The sequence below is a fragment of the Gavia stellata genome, chromosome 7 (genome assembly GCF_030936135.1).
Source record: "Gavia stellata isolate bGavSte3 chromosome 7, bGavSte3.hap2, whole genome shotgun sequence".
In the NCBI taxonomy this organism is placed as follows: domain Eukaryota; kingdom Metazoa; phylum Chordata; class Aves; order Gaviiformes; family Gaviidae; genus Gavia; species Gavia stellata.
This window is the reverse complement of record NC_082600.1, coordinates 46,050,164-46,066,754: the sequence shown is the minus strand read 5'-3', so window position 1 is coordinate 46,066,754 and position 16,591 is coordinate 46,050,164. Positions and strand designations below refer to the sequence as shown.

Below are 16,591 nucleotides of genomic sequence, written 5' to 3'. Positions count from 1 at the left end.
AGAAACTTTCTAGCGAAGTTCACCTCAGCGTTAAGAAGCCAGCTGAGCTCTGTGCTGACCGTACGTACGAGCCTCCTCTTCTCTCCAGACTAAGCAGTCTTTTCAGCGCTTGATAGCAGATTGTGAAAGAGAGTAAAGGAAGCAGCGTGTGAGCTGTTCCTTGCCTGGCAGCTGGAAATGGTTGGCAAAGGCACTCTGGGTGGGAGATCATAGCAGACAGCACCGTACTGCTTCTGCCAGCTCTGATTGCCGTGAATAGATGGGAAAGAGAGCGAGGAGAGCGATGACAAACAGCAGGGAGGGAAAGAGAAATGCATTTTGAGAAAGAGGGTTAAAGCAGATAACAGATTTAGCTTTCCCTAAGTGGTGATGCTGAGGCCTGCCGCTTCTATGGAAGGGGAAGGCTTCCTGTGAGCCCTTGTCACCGCGGAGTGTTGGTGGAAGGAGGAGTGTGCACAGCGAGTGTCACCAAGCACACAGTGAGGCACTTCTGTAAAATGGGAGAGACACTCCAGGCATTCCTGGAGCGAAGTCAGGCTCTTGGGACACCGTGCTGGTAGGACAGTGCTCACCGCACTTGTGCTCACCCCTGTTTGTAGCCAGCGGTTGGAGTTGGCTCCAGGTTGGAGTTCTGGCAAGCACCCAAACATTTTGTTGCTGGGTTGGATGCTTTTCCCTGAAAATTGGGCTGAACCGTGGCCGGAACAGAGCTGTTGCTGAGCAGAGTTATGTTGATAAGAGTGTGGTTTTAACAGCTGGGTTACTGCCCCAGTGGTCTGCATTCCCTGGGTACCCTCTGTGCTCTCCCTCGCTCTCCTCTGGTTGTGTCTGGCTCGCAGTGAGCAGGGGCTGGCATGGACACCAGTACGTAACCGCTGTGCTGCCTTTGCAGTTCAGACATTCTCTTTTTGGGTGGAAGGGAAAAATCAGGTGATTGGAACATCCTAGCAGTATGGATGGGATTAAACGTGTATGTGTGACGTATATGTTCAGTGGGGAGGAGAGGTACTTTTTGCATTGGACAAACTCCAATCTACTTTTCTCTTTGTGTGTGACCTATTTGCGGAAATTTGCTGGTGGGTTGGAATTTTAGGCTGGGAGAACTGAGGCCAGCATAAGCTGGTGATTTCCAGAAATGTGCTGAAACCTTTGCAGAAGGTCTACCTGCTGTTAATTATGAGCAATAATAAAATGACATTAAAGATGATGGTGGCTATGCTGCATAAGTGGAAGGATTGCTGTAGTGCATGGCCCTGAGTTCTTAATGGCATTAATTCTCCTATAGCCAGAAGATCAGCAGGTGTTTATCCATGCTCCTTTGGGTGAAGGCACAGAGAAAGGGGTGGGCTGTGAAAGAGCTGCTGGCTATGAGGGAGGATTCAAGAATCTCCAGCCTTGGCTTTAAATAAATCGTCCTCATCCCTAGCCAGCCTGGGCTGCCTGTCATCTGCCCTGAGGCTCCTTTCCTCTGTGCTTAGTCTCTGCCCTTTGCGGAGGGAGTGCCTCTCCCGTCCTGCTCCTCTCTGCCCTGCAAGAAGACACGGTTCCTCCTGGTCAGTGAGGGCTTGTGAGTGTGAATCAGTCCCATCCCACTACAGCGAAACCTTCCCCTCCCTGGCACTGCCCTGTGGGTCTCTGCCTCCTGTGCTGTGGGGCGGGGTGAGGGGGTGAGAGGGAGCCGTGCTTGTGGTGCCTGGATCTGAGAGCACCTCTGGTACTAATGAGGGCTGTGCTGTGAGAACAACTCAATGTGCTGCTCAGGTCTGTCTCACCATGTTTTGTCCTTCCTAGGGCTGCTACACTGTGATCCTGAACTCCTTTGAGACCTACGTGTACCTTGCAGGAGCCCTTGCCATCGGAGTGTTGGCCATTGAGGTACTGTCTGTTGTGTGACTAGAAGAAAAGCAAGTGTCGGTAGATGTCCAGCAGCGAGGCAAACAGGCAGCTGCTCCCCCTTGCCAGGGGAAGCTGCTCCCCCAAAGTGCGAGCGGGTTATCAACTTGTGGTTTTCATTGCCTAGAAAGAGCCGGGTGCTTAGTCCTGTGCCACAAAAGGCAGGGAAATAACCGGTGCCGCAGCCCTGCAGTGCCGCAAGCCTGCAGTGCCGCCTCGTGTTGGGCCCGCCGCAGAGCTCGCACCCTGCCACGCTGGCCACGGGGCTTTCGGGGACCCGCCGCCTCCCCCAGCCCCCCCCAAACGCTGCCCTCGTTGCGGCAGCACCCCAGCAAGCTGATGGATCTGTCACTCAGTTATTGTGTTCAACCTCTGCCTTTGCTTTAAAAACTTCTGTTTAGAGCCTGAAACTGTAGGGGCTCCAGAGCATCGCTGTTATCCAGCGATAGCGTCCGGCTCTTTGGTGACGTTTCCGAGGAACGGGCTTCCACCAGACGCGACATTAGCCCGGAAGGGGTGTCCCCGCAGCATCGCTGGGGCGAGGCCGGGTGCTTTCCCCAGTGCCCTGTCTGGTGCAAAGGAGAAGGAGCTGGGCTGAACCCCAGCAGCCCCACGAAGGGCCCCGCTGTGCCCGCTCCGGGCAGCGGGAATGGTGTGCAGAGCGGGAACCGCGGCGCCTGCTCCCCCGCGACACCAAGGGTGCTTTGGGAACGAAGCCAGGCTGCTGCTGTAGCCACAAACAGTTTGGGGGACGGGAAGGAGGGGAGGGATCACCTTCGGAAAAAAAAAGATGTTTTGCCACAGCCTCCCCTGGGTGGTGGGAAGGGTCCCCCTCGCTGCGCCACTGAGCAGGAGGGAGTGACAGGAGTGGTCCTGGGGCCAGGGAGGGCTTTCCCGATCTTCTGGAAGATGCAGCTGACTCTCGTGGTTCTCTGTTTTGTTTTTGCCCTCTTCTTCCCCCTCCCTCCCAGCTGTTTGCCATGGTCTTTGCCATGTGTCTCTTTCGAGGGATCCAGTAAGAGGTGGCCCGTGAACCACCACGTTCCCCACGTACGCAGAAGAAAGAAGGAAAATCAGAAGAAACAAAACCTGAAAACACCCAAAAAACTTTATTTTTTTTAACAAAATGGGGTAGGGGGGGAAAAAAAAGAAAAAAAAGAGGGTTGTAATATATGAATGACCAAAAGGATTGTACTTCAGGGGCTGGAACTTTGAGGTGATGTGCACTACACTGTACACCGGACCCTTGCCCAGAGCCACCCGCAGCAGCCGTGGAGCAGGAGCCCAGCGCAGCTGATTGCACTAGAGACTGACGGAGCCGGCGGGGGAGAGCGCAGCTGCCTCTCCTGCAAGGCCGTGCCTACCGTTCGCAACTTTATCATGTTTTAGACAGCAAAGGACTGAAGAACGGCCACGCAGGGGCTGGATAAGGCAACAGGTTGGCCAAAGTCTGTGACTGTCCAGGTGGGTTTGAAACAAGGAGTGGTGGTGGCTCATCTCAGAAGTAGGTAGTCGTCGTTCGCGCGATTCTGGCTTTAATGCCCAGCCGCAGAATGAAAACACACGTTCTTCAGTGGAAGCTTTGCCCCTCTCACCTGAAACTGTCAGAGGAGTCAGGCGCTTGAGTGAGGCTGGCTTTTCTCTGGAGCCCCAAGCAGGGCAGCGTGGTCTCACTTAGCAATGGGACTTGGCTAAGGCTGGCTGATGGTCAAGAGTTTGGTGCCTACCTTTCTGTGTTTATTAAGACTTACTGTTCCTTGTTGTGAAAAAGAAAGAGAGCAAATGGTTCCCTGCTGTGTGCCCATCTCCTGGGAAAATTAATGGCTCTGGTCAAGAATCATTGATACTGCTGCCTACCTGAGAAGGGGAGGAAATAGTGTTTAAATCTTGTCAGCCTTTGCCTTTCCCTTCGTACTTGCAAAAAATGGTTTGTGGTGCTCTGTTAGCATAAATATTTGCAGTGGATTCCTACATGCTTTCCAGCCCTAAGGGGAGTTCCAGGCATGGTGCTGGATGGAGCAGGCTGCGATTTGTCATCCGCTCCTATGCTGTTTGCCTGAAACAGTCTTGTGGCATCGTTTCTGCTCAGAGGATTTCCCCTGACATCCTTCCGTGGGCTCATGACGAAAGCAATTGTTTTAGCCTGCCTGCTAGTTGAGAGTGTTTCCTCCCTTGAGATAGTTTGACGTTTAACTAATGTTATCATCTACTTCATCGCTTGGAAGTGAACTTGATAAAGATGCCTGGGCCTTGGTCAGAGATCAAGATGGGACTGCTGAGGCCCCAGACAGGCTCTAAGAGCCCCCAGCATGCGGCCAAACCGCTCCAGCCGCTGCGCCAGTGGTTGTGGTTATCGACCCGGAGAGGTCACTGGTTTCTCTCTGAAAGCCTCAACCTGTTGCCTTAATTGTTCATCTGGTCACTCCCTGACCCCAAACTCATTGTGCTTGGGGGAGGACAGACGGGGCTGTGGTTTCTCGTTCAGCTTAGGTCTTCTTACAGATTTTATAGGCTCAGGTTATGGAGCACTTTTATATTGGCTTAAACCAGCCCCCCCCCCCCGAAAGCTGTAACCACAGGCAAGGAAGGAGAGGGGGCAGAAGGCAGCAGCGAGGAGCCGAGCCGTAACCTTGCGCCCAGGTTTGGCAGCAGCCGGTGGGCTTTGCCTGGCCGTTCCCTTACACCGCTGGGGCTGCGTCCCTTCGGCTTGCCCCGCGGCACAGGCTACAGGGAAGGACGGAAAGCAGCAGAAATACTGGTCCGTAATAGACAACGATCCTGGCTAAACGTCGAGGTTGGGGAATGAGGATACTAAGGAACAGGAAGGAGGCATTGGAGCTTTTCCAAGCTTCATTTGAGAACAGCAATTTGCTCATCAGGAGGATAGGGCCCAGGCAGGTAGAGCTGCATCCCCTCCCCGTGCCGCAGTCAGCATATTCCAGCAACGGAATCGGAGGCCAGGGCTGCTGAGCGGCCTCAGATGTTGCATTAAACCTCATGGAAAGCTTTTCTGAACGATTTCCCTCTGGATCTGCTTTTAATGAGGCATTTTAGCATTAAATTCTGGGCTGTTGTTTAATGAAGGAAAACAGTTTTGCTAGCCAAAACCCAGCAGTATTTGTACCCGACAGCAGGTGCTGCACTTAGGAAAAAATCTCTCGCATCTATTATTCTTTCAGGGAAGGGGCCGAGCAGAAGGCGAGCTTATCTGTTCTCCTTCTGCCCCAGGAGCTGGTGTCAGTGACTGTGCTGGGAGAGCAATTCCCAGGGGAGGAACAAAACCATGAGCAGAGATGGTAATTTGGCTGGAGGTGAGGGAGAGAAGCAGAACTGCCACCACCACCCCCCCAGTCTCCAATTATTTTTCCTTTTCCCTCAGTTTATTATGCAAAGGCCTGGCTGTCTCAGGTCAGAGCCTGGAAGGCAAATACCCTGAGTTGTGCATGGTGGGTGGCTGAAGGAGAAAAAGAAAGGAGGGAAGAAAAAAAAAGGAAAAAAAAAAAAAAGCCTTAAAGCCCTTTTCTGCCTCTTTTTCTGCCACTGGTGCTGTGGGGGGAACTGTCAGCGCTGGGGGAACCGGACCAAAGCAGCCAGAGCACTAAGTGATAAATATCCATGCCTGAAGTAGGATCTCTCCAGGCTTATTTCTCCTAGGCTTTCCTAATTCTGTACTCATGGCTTTGTCTGTTTTTAGCTTTCTCACTTCCCTCACAGTTGTCCCTGTATCTTCCAAAAGATCTCTTCCTTGCCCGTTATTCCAGCCTTTGCACAGTTTTTTCTCCTCTTGTACCTTGTCTGATTCCCCCCTTGCTCTTTCCTGGATGAAGACTCCAAATCCTCTCCGCAGCTGGCTAGCGTGCCACCGGGACCACAGCTCGAAACCCCAGCGAGGGCCAGGCAGCGCCTTTTAAACAACTGGAGATAGCTGTAAAGATACGGGGAAGTCTGAGAGGACCTGTGGAAGTTGGTAACAGGCAAAAGGAATTTCCTCCTGGGGGGAATTTAAGGAGCAAGCAAGCCCAGAAAGCAGACTCGTGCTGTACGGCGAAGCATGTAAATGTGTTGGTTTTGTCCCTTGGTTCTGTGGCTGCCCCCTCTGTTGTACAGTAGTTTTCAGAACAGTAGGCAGGAGAAGCAACTGTATTTTTATATTTACCAGCTCTGGTGAATATTTTGGGGTCAGGGGCTCCAGCTCGATTCAGTGCTCGCTGGGGAGCGGAGGGAGCTGCTGTGTGCCACCTCCTTCGCCGGAGCAGTGTGACCACAGCCCAAGCACCTTGGATGGAAGTAGAAGAGAGCAGCCTCCGCCTGCGAGCCCTCGGCCCCTCTCCGTGCCCCTGCCTCCCGGCCGTTATTTAATGCTCAGATGACTGTCACAAATGCCTGGGAAAAGGGCTGCGTGTGAAATAATGTTTGAAATCTATTTTAAAAAAAACTGTAAATGTTCTTTTTATTAGATAGTGGAGCTAATTTATCCTGTATTCCCTACTGTAATGCTTTTTTATATTGAAAGGAATTTTTTTTTTGGTAATATAAACCAGAACACAAGCCTGAAGCACTCTCTGCACGGTTTTTGTGTGCGTTTCTTAAAAAAATAAAAAAAAAATAAAAGAAAGATATTGTGACAGTGAAGTGAAATGGCTTTAATTTTCACTATTTGCTTGGTGTTAAGTACAGTCACTGTACAGAAAGAATAAACTCAGGTACAGCAGCTAAAATGAGGTATAAAATGAAGTGTCCCATTCTCCCCTATCCCCCCACCCCAAGTAAAAACCCTTGACCAGAAAGGAGAGGCCAGCTCAGGACAGCCAGAGCATCTCCTTTGTCACCAGCTCCAGTTTCCCAGCTCTTGGTTAGGCTTAAATGAGGCGATGTAAGGAGTTGTGTGAACGATGAGTTTTCTGCACCCTCAAAAGCGAGGGCTCTATGAACGCAAGGGTTTGGGTCTGTCTCTGGCAGAGAATGGGGGTCAGCCTTAGTCCCAGCCTGCTCGCAGCACAGCCCTCCGGGGAACACGACTCCCAACCCTGCACAATGTTATACACACACAGGTAATTCACTGCAGTCTCCCTTAATTCACTGCAGTCTCCCTTGGGAGACGGCGTCAGTCCGAGGCCTTTCTCCCCATTTAACAGATAAGGAAACCAAAGCCTGTGGGGATGGAGATTCTTCTCAGCAGCAGAGCCTGCAGTGATGCCTCAGGCTTTTGATACCAAATTATATGCTCAACTGCCACCTGCAGCCAGCCAGTGATGCCAGCACCTCCGCAGTTCTGTACACACATTTTGGCATCCTCCTCCCTTCACAACAGGGTGAAGACAACCAGCCGCCGTTGGTTTCTGGCAGCGCTGGAGATGCTCTGCTTGGGCTCCCTCCTCAAGCCCCCCTGAAAAACTCCCTCCTAGACCTCACCTGCTACAGATTCACCTCCTCCATGCTTCTCCTGCAGCGCCTTGCTGATGAGAAGGGACCGTGCCAGGGACCACAGCCTTTTTGCAGCCATTGCCAGGCAGGGGTACCCATTTGCCCCTTCTTAGTTGTAGAGGAGGTGCAGAGCCCCAGTCCACTTCCATACTTTCTACATGGTCCACTTATAGCAAGATGGAGCAGAAAGCACAAAAATAAAACAACTTCATCTCTCCCCTTTCAGGACTAGGGACTAAGCAGCATGAAATCTCTTACCTGGCCATTCCCCCAGGCTTTGCTCTGTGTTGGAGCAGAAGACATTGACTGGCAAAACTAGAAGTGGCTCAGCGTTTTCAGTTTTGCAGAGGCAGCTGCTGAGCAGGGGAGCAGAGGAATCTGACCTCACCTGATTTAAAGCTCCTTTGGAAAGCTGTAACTGCTTCCCCCACCCTCCCACCTGATTTAACCATCAAGAAGTCTTCGGAGCACTGCTCTCAGGTGGTGCAGTAACTCATTCCTCTCACCTGCTAGTCAAACAGCCAGCTACAGACCCAGAGTCTCAACTAAGTTCCTAGGACCTGCAGCCAACACAGATGGGAGGACAGCCTTAAGAAAACCCTCCAGTTCCTTCTTCTGCAAGACTGCTTTTGGTTTTTACTTGTCTTTCCTAGAAACACCATTTCCCCCCCGCCCAAAACCAACGATCAGTCTGTGTATACATTCATGTGACCCCCAAAACACAAAGAATCAAGCTTCACGTACCTACACCAACAACTACAGCCAAAGTGCTGCGCTGAAGCCACTGCAACTGCCCATGCAGGTGGTGGGCAGGGCAAGAGCAACAGCCACAGCATGCCACGCACAGCACCGCGCCATCTAATTCGTGATGCTCTCCCGATCATTTCTTGCCTCACAGGGAAAAGGTTTCCCTCTCAGTGCCCAACTCTTCCACCTGAACAGGAAGGCTCCTCTTAAATATCAATTTCAGTTGCTCAGTATCCTATTTTGGACATGTTGAAAGCAGCTTGGCAGGCACGTGTTGTTGGGAGGCTCCTGAATTTAGCCTGCTGTTGGGTGTTGCCTCTCCACTTGATTGACTTCTTAGGAAAAAAAATTAGTTGATGTTTCCTGGTTCAACTATTTCCTATGTTCTTACCTGACAGACATTTTGCATGGCCAGTAGGTACAATGCACAGTGTCCCAAGGTTACGCAGCTGCTTCTAAATGCCAAAAGCACTAACACAACATACAGTAACTACCCACTACCTTCTTCTAACTCTACCAAGATATTAAATAGCAATAGCCATGGATCCCAGTCTCACCAGTGGCTTGAGGGCTGTTGTTCACACAAGCACTTCTGTTTGCGTCGACATTTTTCTACCGGGATTTTGGGACGTCAGCTCTATTCCAGGACACGCTTTGATCCAGTCAACAGTAGCGCATGAGTAAGAAGTCTGTATCCTGTACGCAGACCTTCTGGCTTTAGTCCCATGGAGAACAAAAAAATGCCGCCTCCAGCTGTGAACAGGGATAATCCCCAAGGAAAGCGCTGGGAAGCAGGGCAGCCAATGCTGTTAAGCCCAGTAGGTGTTGGGGAAACTGGCCAGTGAGTACTAAAGCACATTTAGTCCGTCCTTGACTGAGCTAGAGAAGGCAATGATGCCTTCGTACACCCCGCTCCTTGCTGTTCTTCATCCCAGTTAAGTATATTAACGCTACAAACTTTGGTCCTCTCTTCTCAAAGTCGGAAGAGGTGTGATGCTTGCACATTAGCAGAGCTGAACACCATCTCCCACAGCTGGGGCTCATCTCTAGAGGCTGCTCACTGACCCAAGCGGCTGTACTGATGCTCGCTCTGCTCTTACTAGTGCTAACCACAAAAGCAGGGGCTGGAGTGCTGAACTAAAGCATCAGATGCTACCTCACACCCACCACTGCTACCACCATCGGTAAAGCTGCAACTGTAGGAAGTGTTCTGGGGTGAAGGGGACAGGACCCCAGCCCAGAAACTTCACAAAACATCCCAAACAAGGGGATGTCTTTGTGCTCAATGGGCTATTAGCAAGAGCTTCCGTCACTTCTCCAATATTGTAGGTCAAGCTGCGCCGCTGTTCCCAGTGCTGTTCCTTGCAAAGGGAACAAGCAAGGGGGGGGGGCTCCCTCTTCTTTTGCTTAGCTCCTGCCAAGCTTTGCACAGCACCCGGTGCAAAACTACAACGGGGGTGGCATCCCCGGCAGCAAGGAAAGAGCTGTTTGCAAAGCGCTGAACTCGATGTAGCCCCGTCCAGCTCCCAGCTACGCGGACAATCAGTGCTTGCTAAAAGGAGAACGGGCTGCACGCGAGGGCACGCTCCACCGGGCAACTGCAAGACTTACCCAGGGGAGTAGCCGAGTCCTTCGGCGGGTGCCTTACCGCCCTGTCTCCTCAGGGATTTGGTTTCAATGTGCTGGTCTTTTGTGCTTTGTTCCAGCAGGTTCAGAGCCTGTGATCCCATCGGCCAGCTCCCCCCGGGGAAACCGGCTCCTTTCCCTGAGCCTGCCAGCCCCACACCTCCCTGAGCCTTCCTCCCGCTGCTCCTCGCCTCCTCCTGGGGAGGGCAGGGGGATGCCTGACGCTGGTGTCCCCCCCCCGCCATTTCACCTGGCAATGCCACCAGCACCGGGTTACACACTGATTCATGCCGGTAAGTGGACAAGAAGGAAACCACTTTAGAACAAAAAGGGTCTAACAAAAAAAAAAAAAAGAAGTTATAATTATAATGCAAAATTACCGACACAACCCCCCCTCCCACCCTTCCCATAACAAAAAGCCCAGGAATTAGACTTTCTTGGGACGGCGTCCAACTTGATAATAGTAATAAATGCTGATGAGGACGAAGAGGGCTCGGCTGACCAGGAGGAGCACGGCACCTGTGGCTATCCGGCTACTCTCAACCAGGGAGACGGTGGTAACTGGAGGAGAAGGAGGGAGACAAGGCAGAGGTTGGTGATCAAAAAAACAGCGACGAGTAGCACAAAGCTGTTTTCTGCTGCCCTCTAACGCAGAAGCTTTCAGCACAGGCTCACACGCGCAGTGAACCCATGGCAGAGGCTCTTCGCTAGCTTGATTTCACAGCCTTGATGTTAGCCACAGACCCACGGTCCCCAGAGCTCTCACTTACAGAAACCCTGCTTTAAAGGCAGCCCCAGCCCGAAACGGTCACTCGAGTAGATGCGAGTTTCCCTCCTGCTCAGGTGTTAATTGTGGGAGCTGCATGTTCCCGAGTTTGCTTTCTGGCTTGACCACTTCAGTGCTGATAAACATTTTTCAGCTGTAGAAGCAGCTGCAAAATACGCATAGCCCACACACGCTACCTCTTTTCTGAGCACCTCTCTTTTTTTGGCTACCAACACATAGCCCGTATCTAAACCAGCTACCTTATAACACAGTGAGCTACCGATACACACATACAAGAACCCCCTTCGCTGTTAAATATAGACAAGCTCCCTAGAAACAAGCTGAACTGTTATTCTCTGTTTTGGTAAGACTGAACACCCCCCCCTTTTTAGTGTAGGTTGCTAGAGTCTTTTCTTGCTAGCCCCAGCATCTAGGCAGCCCACTCCAGGAGAGGACCTGTGCTGGCTATAGAAGGCCAGGATGTTTTTAGGGAGGAAAAATAAATGACTCGGAGGAAGATGTTTCCCCTGCACCTGGGTGCCCTTCGGCGAGCAGCCCAAGGCAGAGGCTGGTCCATGGGGAAGGATAAGGGAGAGGAGCCGGCAGGGAGGATGCTCCCAGGGCCAGGTTATCTTTGCCAGTCCTGCAGAGCAAAGGAGCCATCTCCAGCAGAAACCAGACGCAGCACGGGGACAGCTGGGGGTTGGGTGCCCCTGTGGCTGTGCCAGCCGGGTGGCAGAGACAGGGTCTCCCCACCAGCTGAGTCCCCTATGACTCCCAGGGCCTCACCCCACAATGCCCTCATCCTGGAGTTTACTCCATCAGACCCAAAGGCACGGCTCTGATTTTGCATGCGGTCCCACCGCTCACGCCGGTTCTCCTGCCCACCGCCTCCGCTTCTCCCTCCTCACCTTGGGTGGGGGGGGCGCAGCGTGTACCCCCACCCTTCGCGCCCTCCTGGGTGGCTGCAGCTACTCACCCAGGAACTGCACGGCGAAGTAGCAAGCCTCCGTCAGCAAGGTCCAGCGGATGACGACTTTTTCGGCCGTGTAGAGAGCGTTCCACATGATGAGCGAGATACCTGCCGAGGGAAAGCAGAGCACAGCTGCCCGGGGGGATCACCGGGATGGGGCAGCCCACCCACCCGCTCCCACAAGAACCCTTTTGGTCTCCCACGGGAAGGCTGGAGGGAAGCGCTTCGAAGAGAAGCTGCGTTCTCCCCGGCCGCTGCATTTGCAGCCATCCCCGGGAGGTGCTGCTGCAGGCTGCGGGAAGGAGCCGGCCGCCAGCCCGCCTTGGGCAGAGCATCCCACCCAACCGCCTGCCCTCAGCCCCGGCAGCCCCCTCCCCAAAAAAACCCCATGCCTTGCAAGCCACCTGCCTGCCCTTTGGTGCTGGGCAGCACCCTCCGCAGCGTGCCAGCCCCAAAGAAGAACCTAGCTGGGCACCCAGAAGGTGCAGTCCCTGCAGCCTGGGAGCACCAGCGGCCGCAGCGCGGGGTGCAGAGCTACGCAAACCCCGTGCATTTAATTCTGCCACTCGTTTTCTTCTCCAGACTGTTTCTCTAGGCTCCCCTCACCTTCTCGGCCTTTGCCACCCACCTCCTGCGCCCCTCGCGTGGGACCCCCCCCGGGATGCCGTCGCCTGCCCCGTCTCTCCTCCCACTCCCACGAGGGTCTGGCCCCAGCTGCAGCCCAGCACCCCGTCTTCCAGCCCACCTGCAATCCCCCTTCGCTGGGGCACGGGGGGTACTCCCCCCACGATTTGGAGTCTGCACAGCCCTTCTTACCCTGCCTGCAGCAAGCCCGAGCCCCTCTAGGAAAAAGCAGCAGTAGCTGAGCGTCTGAAAATACCCCTAAACAAACCATTTCTTTGCTGAGAGCAGATTCTTCTGCTCTCTGGCTGCGGTTGTCCTGCTGGGCACAGACTTTGACCCCCTCCTGCCATTTGGGCGTCTCGTCCCCTTACTCTACGGGGCAGCAGCATGCCCCGGGTACAGCGGCACGGCACTCACTGAGGAGGGCTCCTCCGTAGAGCCGGACGGCAGCCTTGCTGCTCGCCGATTCCTCGTCGAAGACGGCGTCGTAGAGCTGGTCAGGGAAAGCAAGGGCCTGGCAGAGGCAAGGGAGAGGCTCAGCAGCCTGCACCGGCCAGGGCCACCAAAACGTGAGCTCTCAGGCAGCAGCGCTCTGACATCAAGCCTTTATGGGATCAGAGCTGCTGGCCAGGAAATTGGAAATTAAGGAGGCACAAGAAATATCAGCATGTCAGCTACTGGCTTCACAGCCGGTTTCTAGGGCCAGGGCTGCCGTGCCGTGTGTGGTTTATGACCCTGCTAATGCAAACAGACTCCGGTGATGGGCGCAAACCGCCAAGAACACTGCTAGCAAAGCCCATTACCGAGACACGGTGAGGGCAAAGGCCTCCCAAGAGAAAGCGGCGGCAGCTGCTGGAGGCAGAGGAGGGGGATAAATGCCGGGGGCCGAGGAGCCGCGCTGGGGCACCCCTTCGGCAGCCGGGAGCTGGCAGTGCCCAGGACCACGTCCCCCACTTACCATGATGGCGACCCCGGAAAACATGACGGCGGAAACCAGCTGCCAGACCCTGCGTGGGAGGGAAGACAGAGGACGCGGCGTGAGCACAGGGGCGATCCCATCGCTCACACTTTCCAAAGCATTGCTGGCTGCCTGCTCCGTCATCAGCCTTCATCCTCCCTCCTTGCACAACCGAGGCAGCCACAAGCCTCCCGCGGGAGGACTCGGCTCCGCATGCCCCACTACCTCCAGCCTCAGCATGCAGACGGGCCTCGCTGGCGGGACAGAGCCGAAATTCCCCTCACCCAAGCAGAGGAGGGAAGTGACCCTGCCAAGAGGACAGCACAGAGCTGGGGGGGTCCCCAGAGGATGCACCACCCTGTCATACATGAGACCAGGAGCTCCTCCAGCCCCTGTGGTTCCCAGGACCTGCCATGGGACAAGAGCTTGAGGGCCTCAGGCTGATTTATGGGGGAAGAAAACAGAGCTGGTCTGGTCGTGGGGCCCCCAAGAAGCCCCTGCAGGCAGCAGCGATGCTGGTGCAGCAGCAGAGCTGGTGTCAGCGGCCAGAGCTATCAGGGACGCTGTGGCCAAGGGCCCTCAGGTGACCCAGCTCCGAGGTGGCCCAATACCTTACCTGAGCCCCAGTGGTTCCCGGACAGCAAACTTGATTTCATTTCCCAGCACTTGGCTAATCTGAAATCCACATAAAATCACAGAATCACTAAGGTTGGAAAAGACCTGTAAGATCATCAAGTCCAACCACCAACCCAACCCCACCATGCCCATTAAACCATGTCCTGCAGTGCCACGTCCACACATTCCTTGAACCCCTCCAGGGATGGTGACTCCACCACCTCCCTGGGCAGCCTCTTCCAGTGTCTGACAACCCTTTCAGTGAAGAACTTTTTCCTAATATCCAATCTAAGCCCTTTCGGGCAGCTCCTCTGCCCCCAGAAGGCTGCGTGGCCCATCACTGCTCAACAGCAGCATCGCTCATGCCATCACAGCCTTCACCCCTCGCTTTACAGGAGCCCCACAGAGCTGGGAGCCCTGTTTTTGCCAAAGAGGCTGTAGGAGTTAGACGCTGGAAAAAAACCCCACACCACCTCAGTTTGCCCAGGCAGAGGGTCTCTTTTCTATCATTACTGCAGGCAGGCTTCCCTCTCCCCTGCCCCTCACCTTCGAGCGATGGACCTCGCCGTCGTCGTCCTCCCCGCCGACCCCCAGGATCTTGCGCGTCTTCAGCCTGCTCACCAGGTCGGTCTGGCTGTGCTTCTTCATCAGCGGCGGGGGCTGCTTCGCTGCCATGGTGGTGGCCCTCCAGCACCGAGCCCGCGGCTGCGAGGCGGCGCAAGGCGGAGGGGCGCGGGAAGCGGCTCCGCCGTCACATGAAATTTCGCAAGGTTTGGGGGAAAAAAAGAAAAACAACAACCAACCGCCACCACAAAAATCTTCCTGTTAGGCTGGCAGATGGCTCCTCATCGTCCCCGGGGCAGGGAGCCCTGGCAGCAGGGCCGGCCCCGGCTACGGGCGGCTCATCTCAGGGTGATCCCACCGTCACTGGGATCTGCCAAGAGGGAAAGGAAAAATCAGAGCAGTGTGGCTTTCGTGTGGGTATTTAGCTATAAATGCTTTTGATCTGCAAACTGTAGTCTGGCCTATCCCAGCTTAAGGCAATGCCCAACACTAATTCTCTGGGAAACAGCAAAGAGGTAAAGTCATTAAGTGATGCTTTGCCTTTTGTCTCTCTCCATGCCATACATCACACCCTTCAGCTGCCATTTCAGGCCTAATACCGCACAAGTGTCAGGTATTTATTTGAGTGTCCCCCGAGACGCTGCAGCCCCCATGTTGTACCTGAGCACACCAGCCCCAAAACAAGAAGCCAGAGGCAACGCTTTCCTTGAGGATAAATTGCTTTCTGGGATACAGAAGATGACAGCAAGCAGAAACTACAAATACTATCCGGGATAAGAACAAGACAAAGATAACTGACAGAATCACAGAATCACTATGGTTGGAAAAGACCTGTAAGATCATCAAGTCCAACCACCAACCCAACCCCACCATGCCCATTAAACCATGTCCTGCAATGCCACGTCCACATGTTCCTTGAACCCCTCCAGGGATGGTGACTCCACCACCTCCCTGGGCAGCCTCTTCCAGTGTCTGACAACCCTTTCAGTGAAGAACTTTTTCCTAATATCCACTCTAAACCTCCCCTGGCACAACTTGAGGCCACTTCCTCTTGTCCTATCACTTTTCACTTGGGAGAAGAGACCAACACCCACCTCTCTACAACCCCCTTTCAGGTAGTTGTAGAGAGCGATGAGGTCTCCCCTCAGCCTCCTCTTCTCCAGACAGAACAACCCCAGCTCCCTCAGCCGCTCCTCATCAGACTTGTGTTCCAGACCCCTCACCAGCTCCGTCGCCCTTCTCTGGACACACTCCAGCACCTCAATGTCCTCCTTGTAGTGGGGAGCTACGGTGGAAGAGATAACTTTCACCTTGGCATGGTGGTATAAAGGTAGAGGTGTCAAGAGTCCCATGAAATCACTCTATTACCATCCTGCAATCATAAAACCTTGGAAACCCTCAGTTCAGAGAGTCTTTTCTTCCCATTTGCCTCCATTTTCATCTTGGCCCAGCTGAACACAAACACATTTTCCCGTCTGCCACTTCACCCTCCCAGAGACCCACAGACAAAGCCCCCCAGGCACAGCTAATCCAGCCCAGGCAAGTGCAGGGCTCAAAGCTCCGGCAGTCCCATGCCCCAGCTGAGCCTTCCCAGGGCTGTCCCAAGAGGAGAGAATTTATGTTTGTGTCTAAAGAGTTCACGAGTCTTCGGGGAGTAATGAAACAAGGTGCTGGTTATTCTGGCATCGTGCATGCAAAGTGTCATCCCGCTGCCTTGCGAGGGATTTCCCTCTCGCAGGAAAACCCTTCCCCGTGGTTGTCCGGACAAGAGCGGACAGTCATGTCCGTGAGCGCCCAACGTAACTCTTTCCGTAATGCAAAGCTAATGGGTCTCGCTGGGACAGTGCAAAGACTGAATCCCGGGATCAAAGGTTTAAAAAGACACTTTCAGCAGACCCCAGGCAAAATGCTTTTCAGCGAGCCAGTCCAGCTACTCAGGGCTTTGCAGGTGCTTCTCTTGGATTGCAGGGGGTTTTGTTTGGTTGCGGTTTTTTGCTCTTATTCCACTGAATAACTAAGCCCGGGTTCCTGGAAAGGCAGCACGGAGCCAGATGCAGCAGCCAGAAACATTTCAGAAGCGGGACAATGGAAAACAACCGCTCAGGAGGAAGGTGGAAGCTGTATACTCATGCCTACGCTCGAGCACAAGGCAAGAAGCTCAGAAGGTAGCTGCCAGTAGAAAAGTTTGGAAGATTTACCTTGTCTGGAGTTTGCTGACCCAAATAACTTGTATGCACACAAATCTAGATAATCTGCACACAAAATCCACCCCAAAGCCCAAGTGATGTATCAAGAAGAAAAGCTTGACCTCTTTAATTCTTTCTTTTACTACAGTTTCTGCAGTCCTTCCCGCTCCTGGTGGACTCGGACTCACAAGGTTGGATGCTGAGCGCTCTCCTAC

General features: G+C 53.7%; 2 protein-coding genes across 5 annotated transcripts in view; one reads left to right on the top strand and one right to left on the bottom strand.

Moving 5' to 3' along the window:
* Positions 1–4,608, top strand: part of TSPAN18 (tetraspanin 18) — a 135,536-nt gene extending 130,928 nt beyond the window's left edge. For all 4 annotated transcript variants that reach the window (XM_059819418.1, XM_059819417.1, XM_059819420.1 and 1 more), the window contains exons 9-10: positions 1,792–1,875; positions 2,865–4,608. In XM_059819418.1, the coding sequence (XP_059675401.1) occupies positions 1,792–1,875; positions 2,865–2,912 (132 nt within the window). In that variant the 3' untranslated portion in view covers positions 2,913–4,608. The remainder of the gene's footprint in view (positions 1–1,791; positions 1,876–2,864) is intronic.
* Positions 4,609–10,117: 5,509 nt separating this feature from the next.
* Positions 10,118–14,332, bottom strand: TP53I11 (tumor protein p53 inducible protein 11). The gene is made up of 6 exons (XM_059819820.1): positions 14,173–14,332; positions 13,628–13,686; positions 13,012–13,060; positions 12,471–12,567; positions 11,436–11,537; positions 10,118–10,251 (listed from the first exon to the last, which is right to left on the bottom strand). Exons 1-6 carry the CDS (start codon positions 14,299–14,301, stop codon positions 10,118–10,120), a joined length of 570 nt encoding a protein of 189 aa, XP_059675803.1. The 5' UTR covers positions 14,302–14,332.
* Between the last annotated feature and the right edge of the window lie 2,259 nt (positions 14,333–16,591).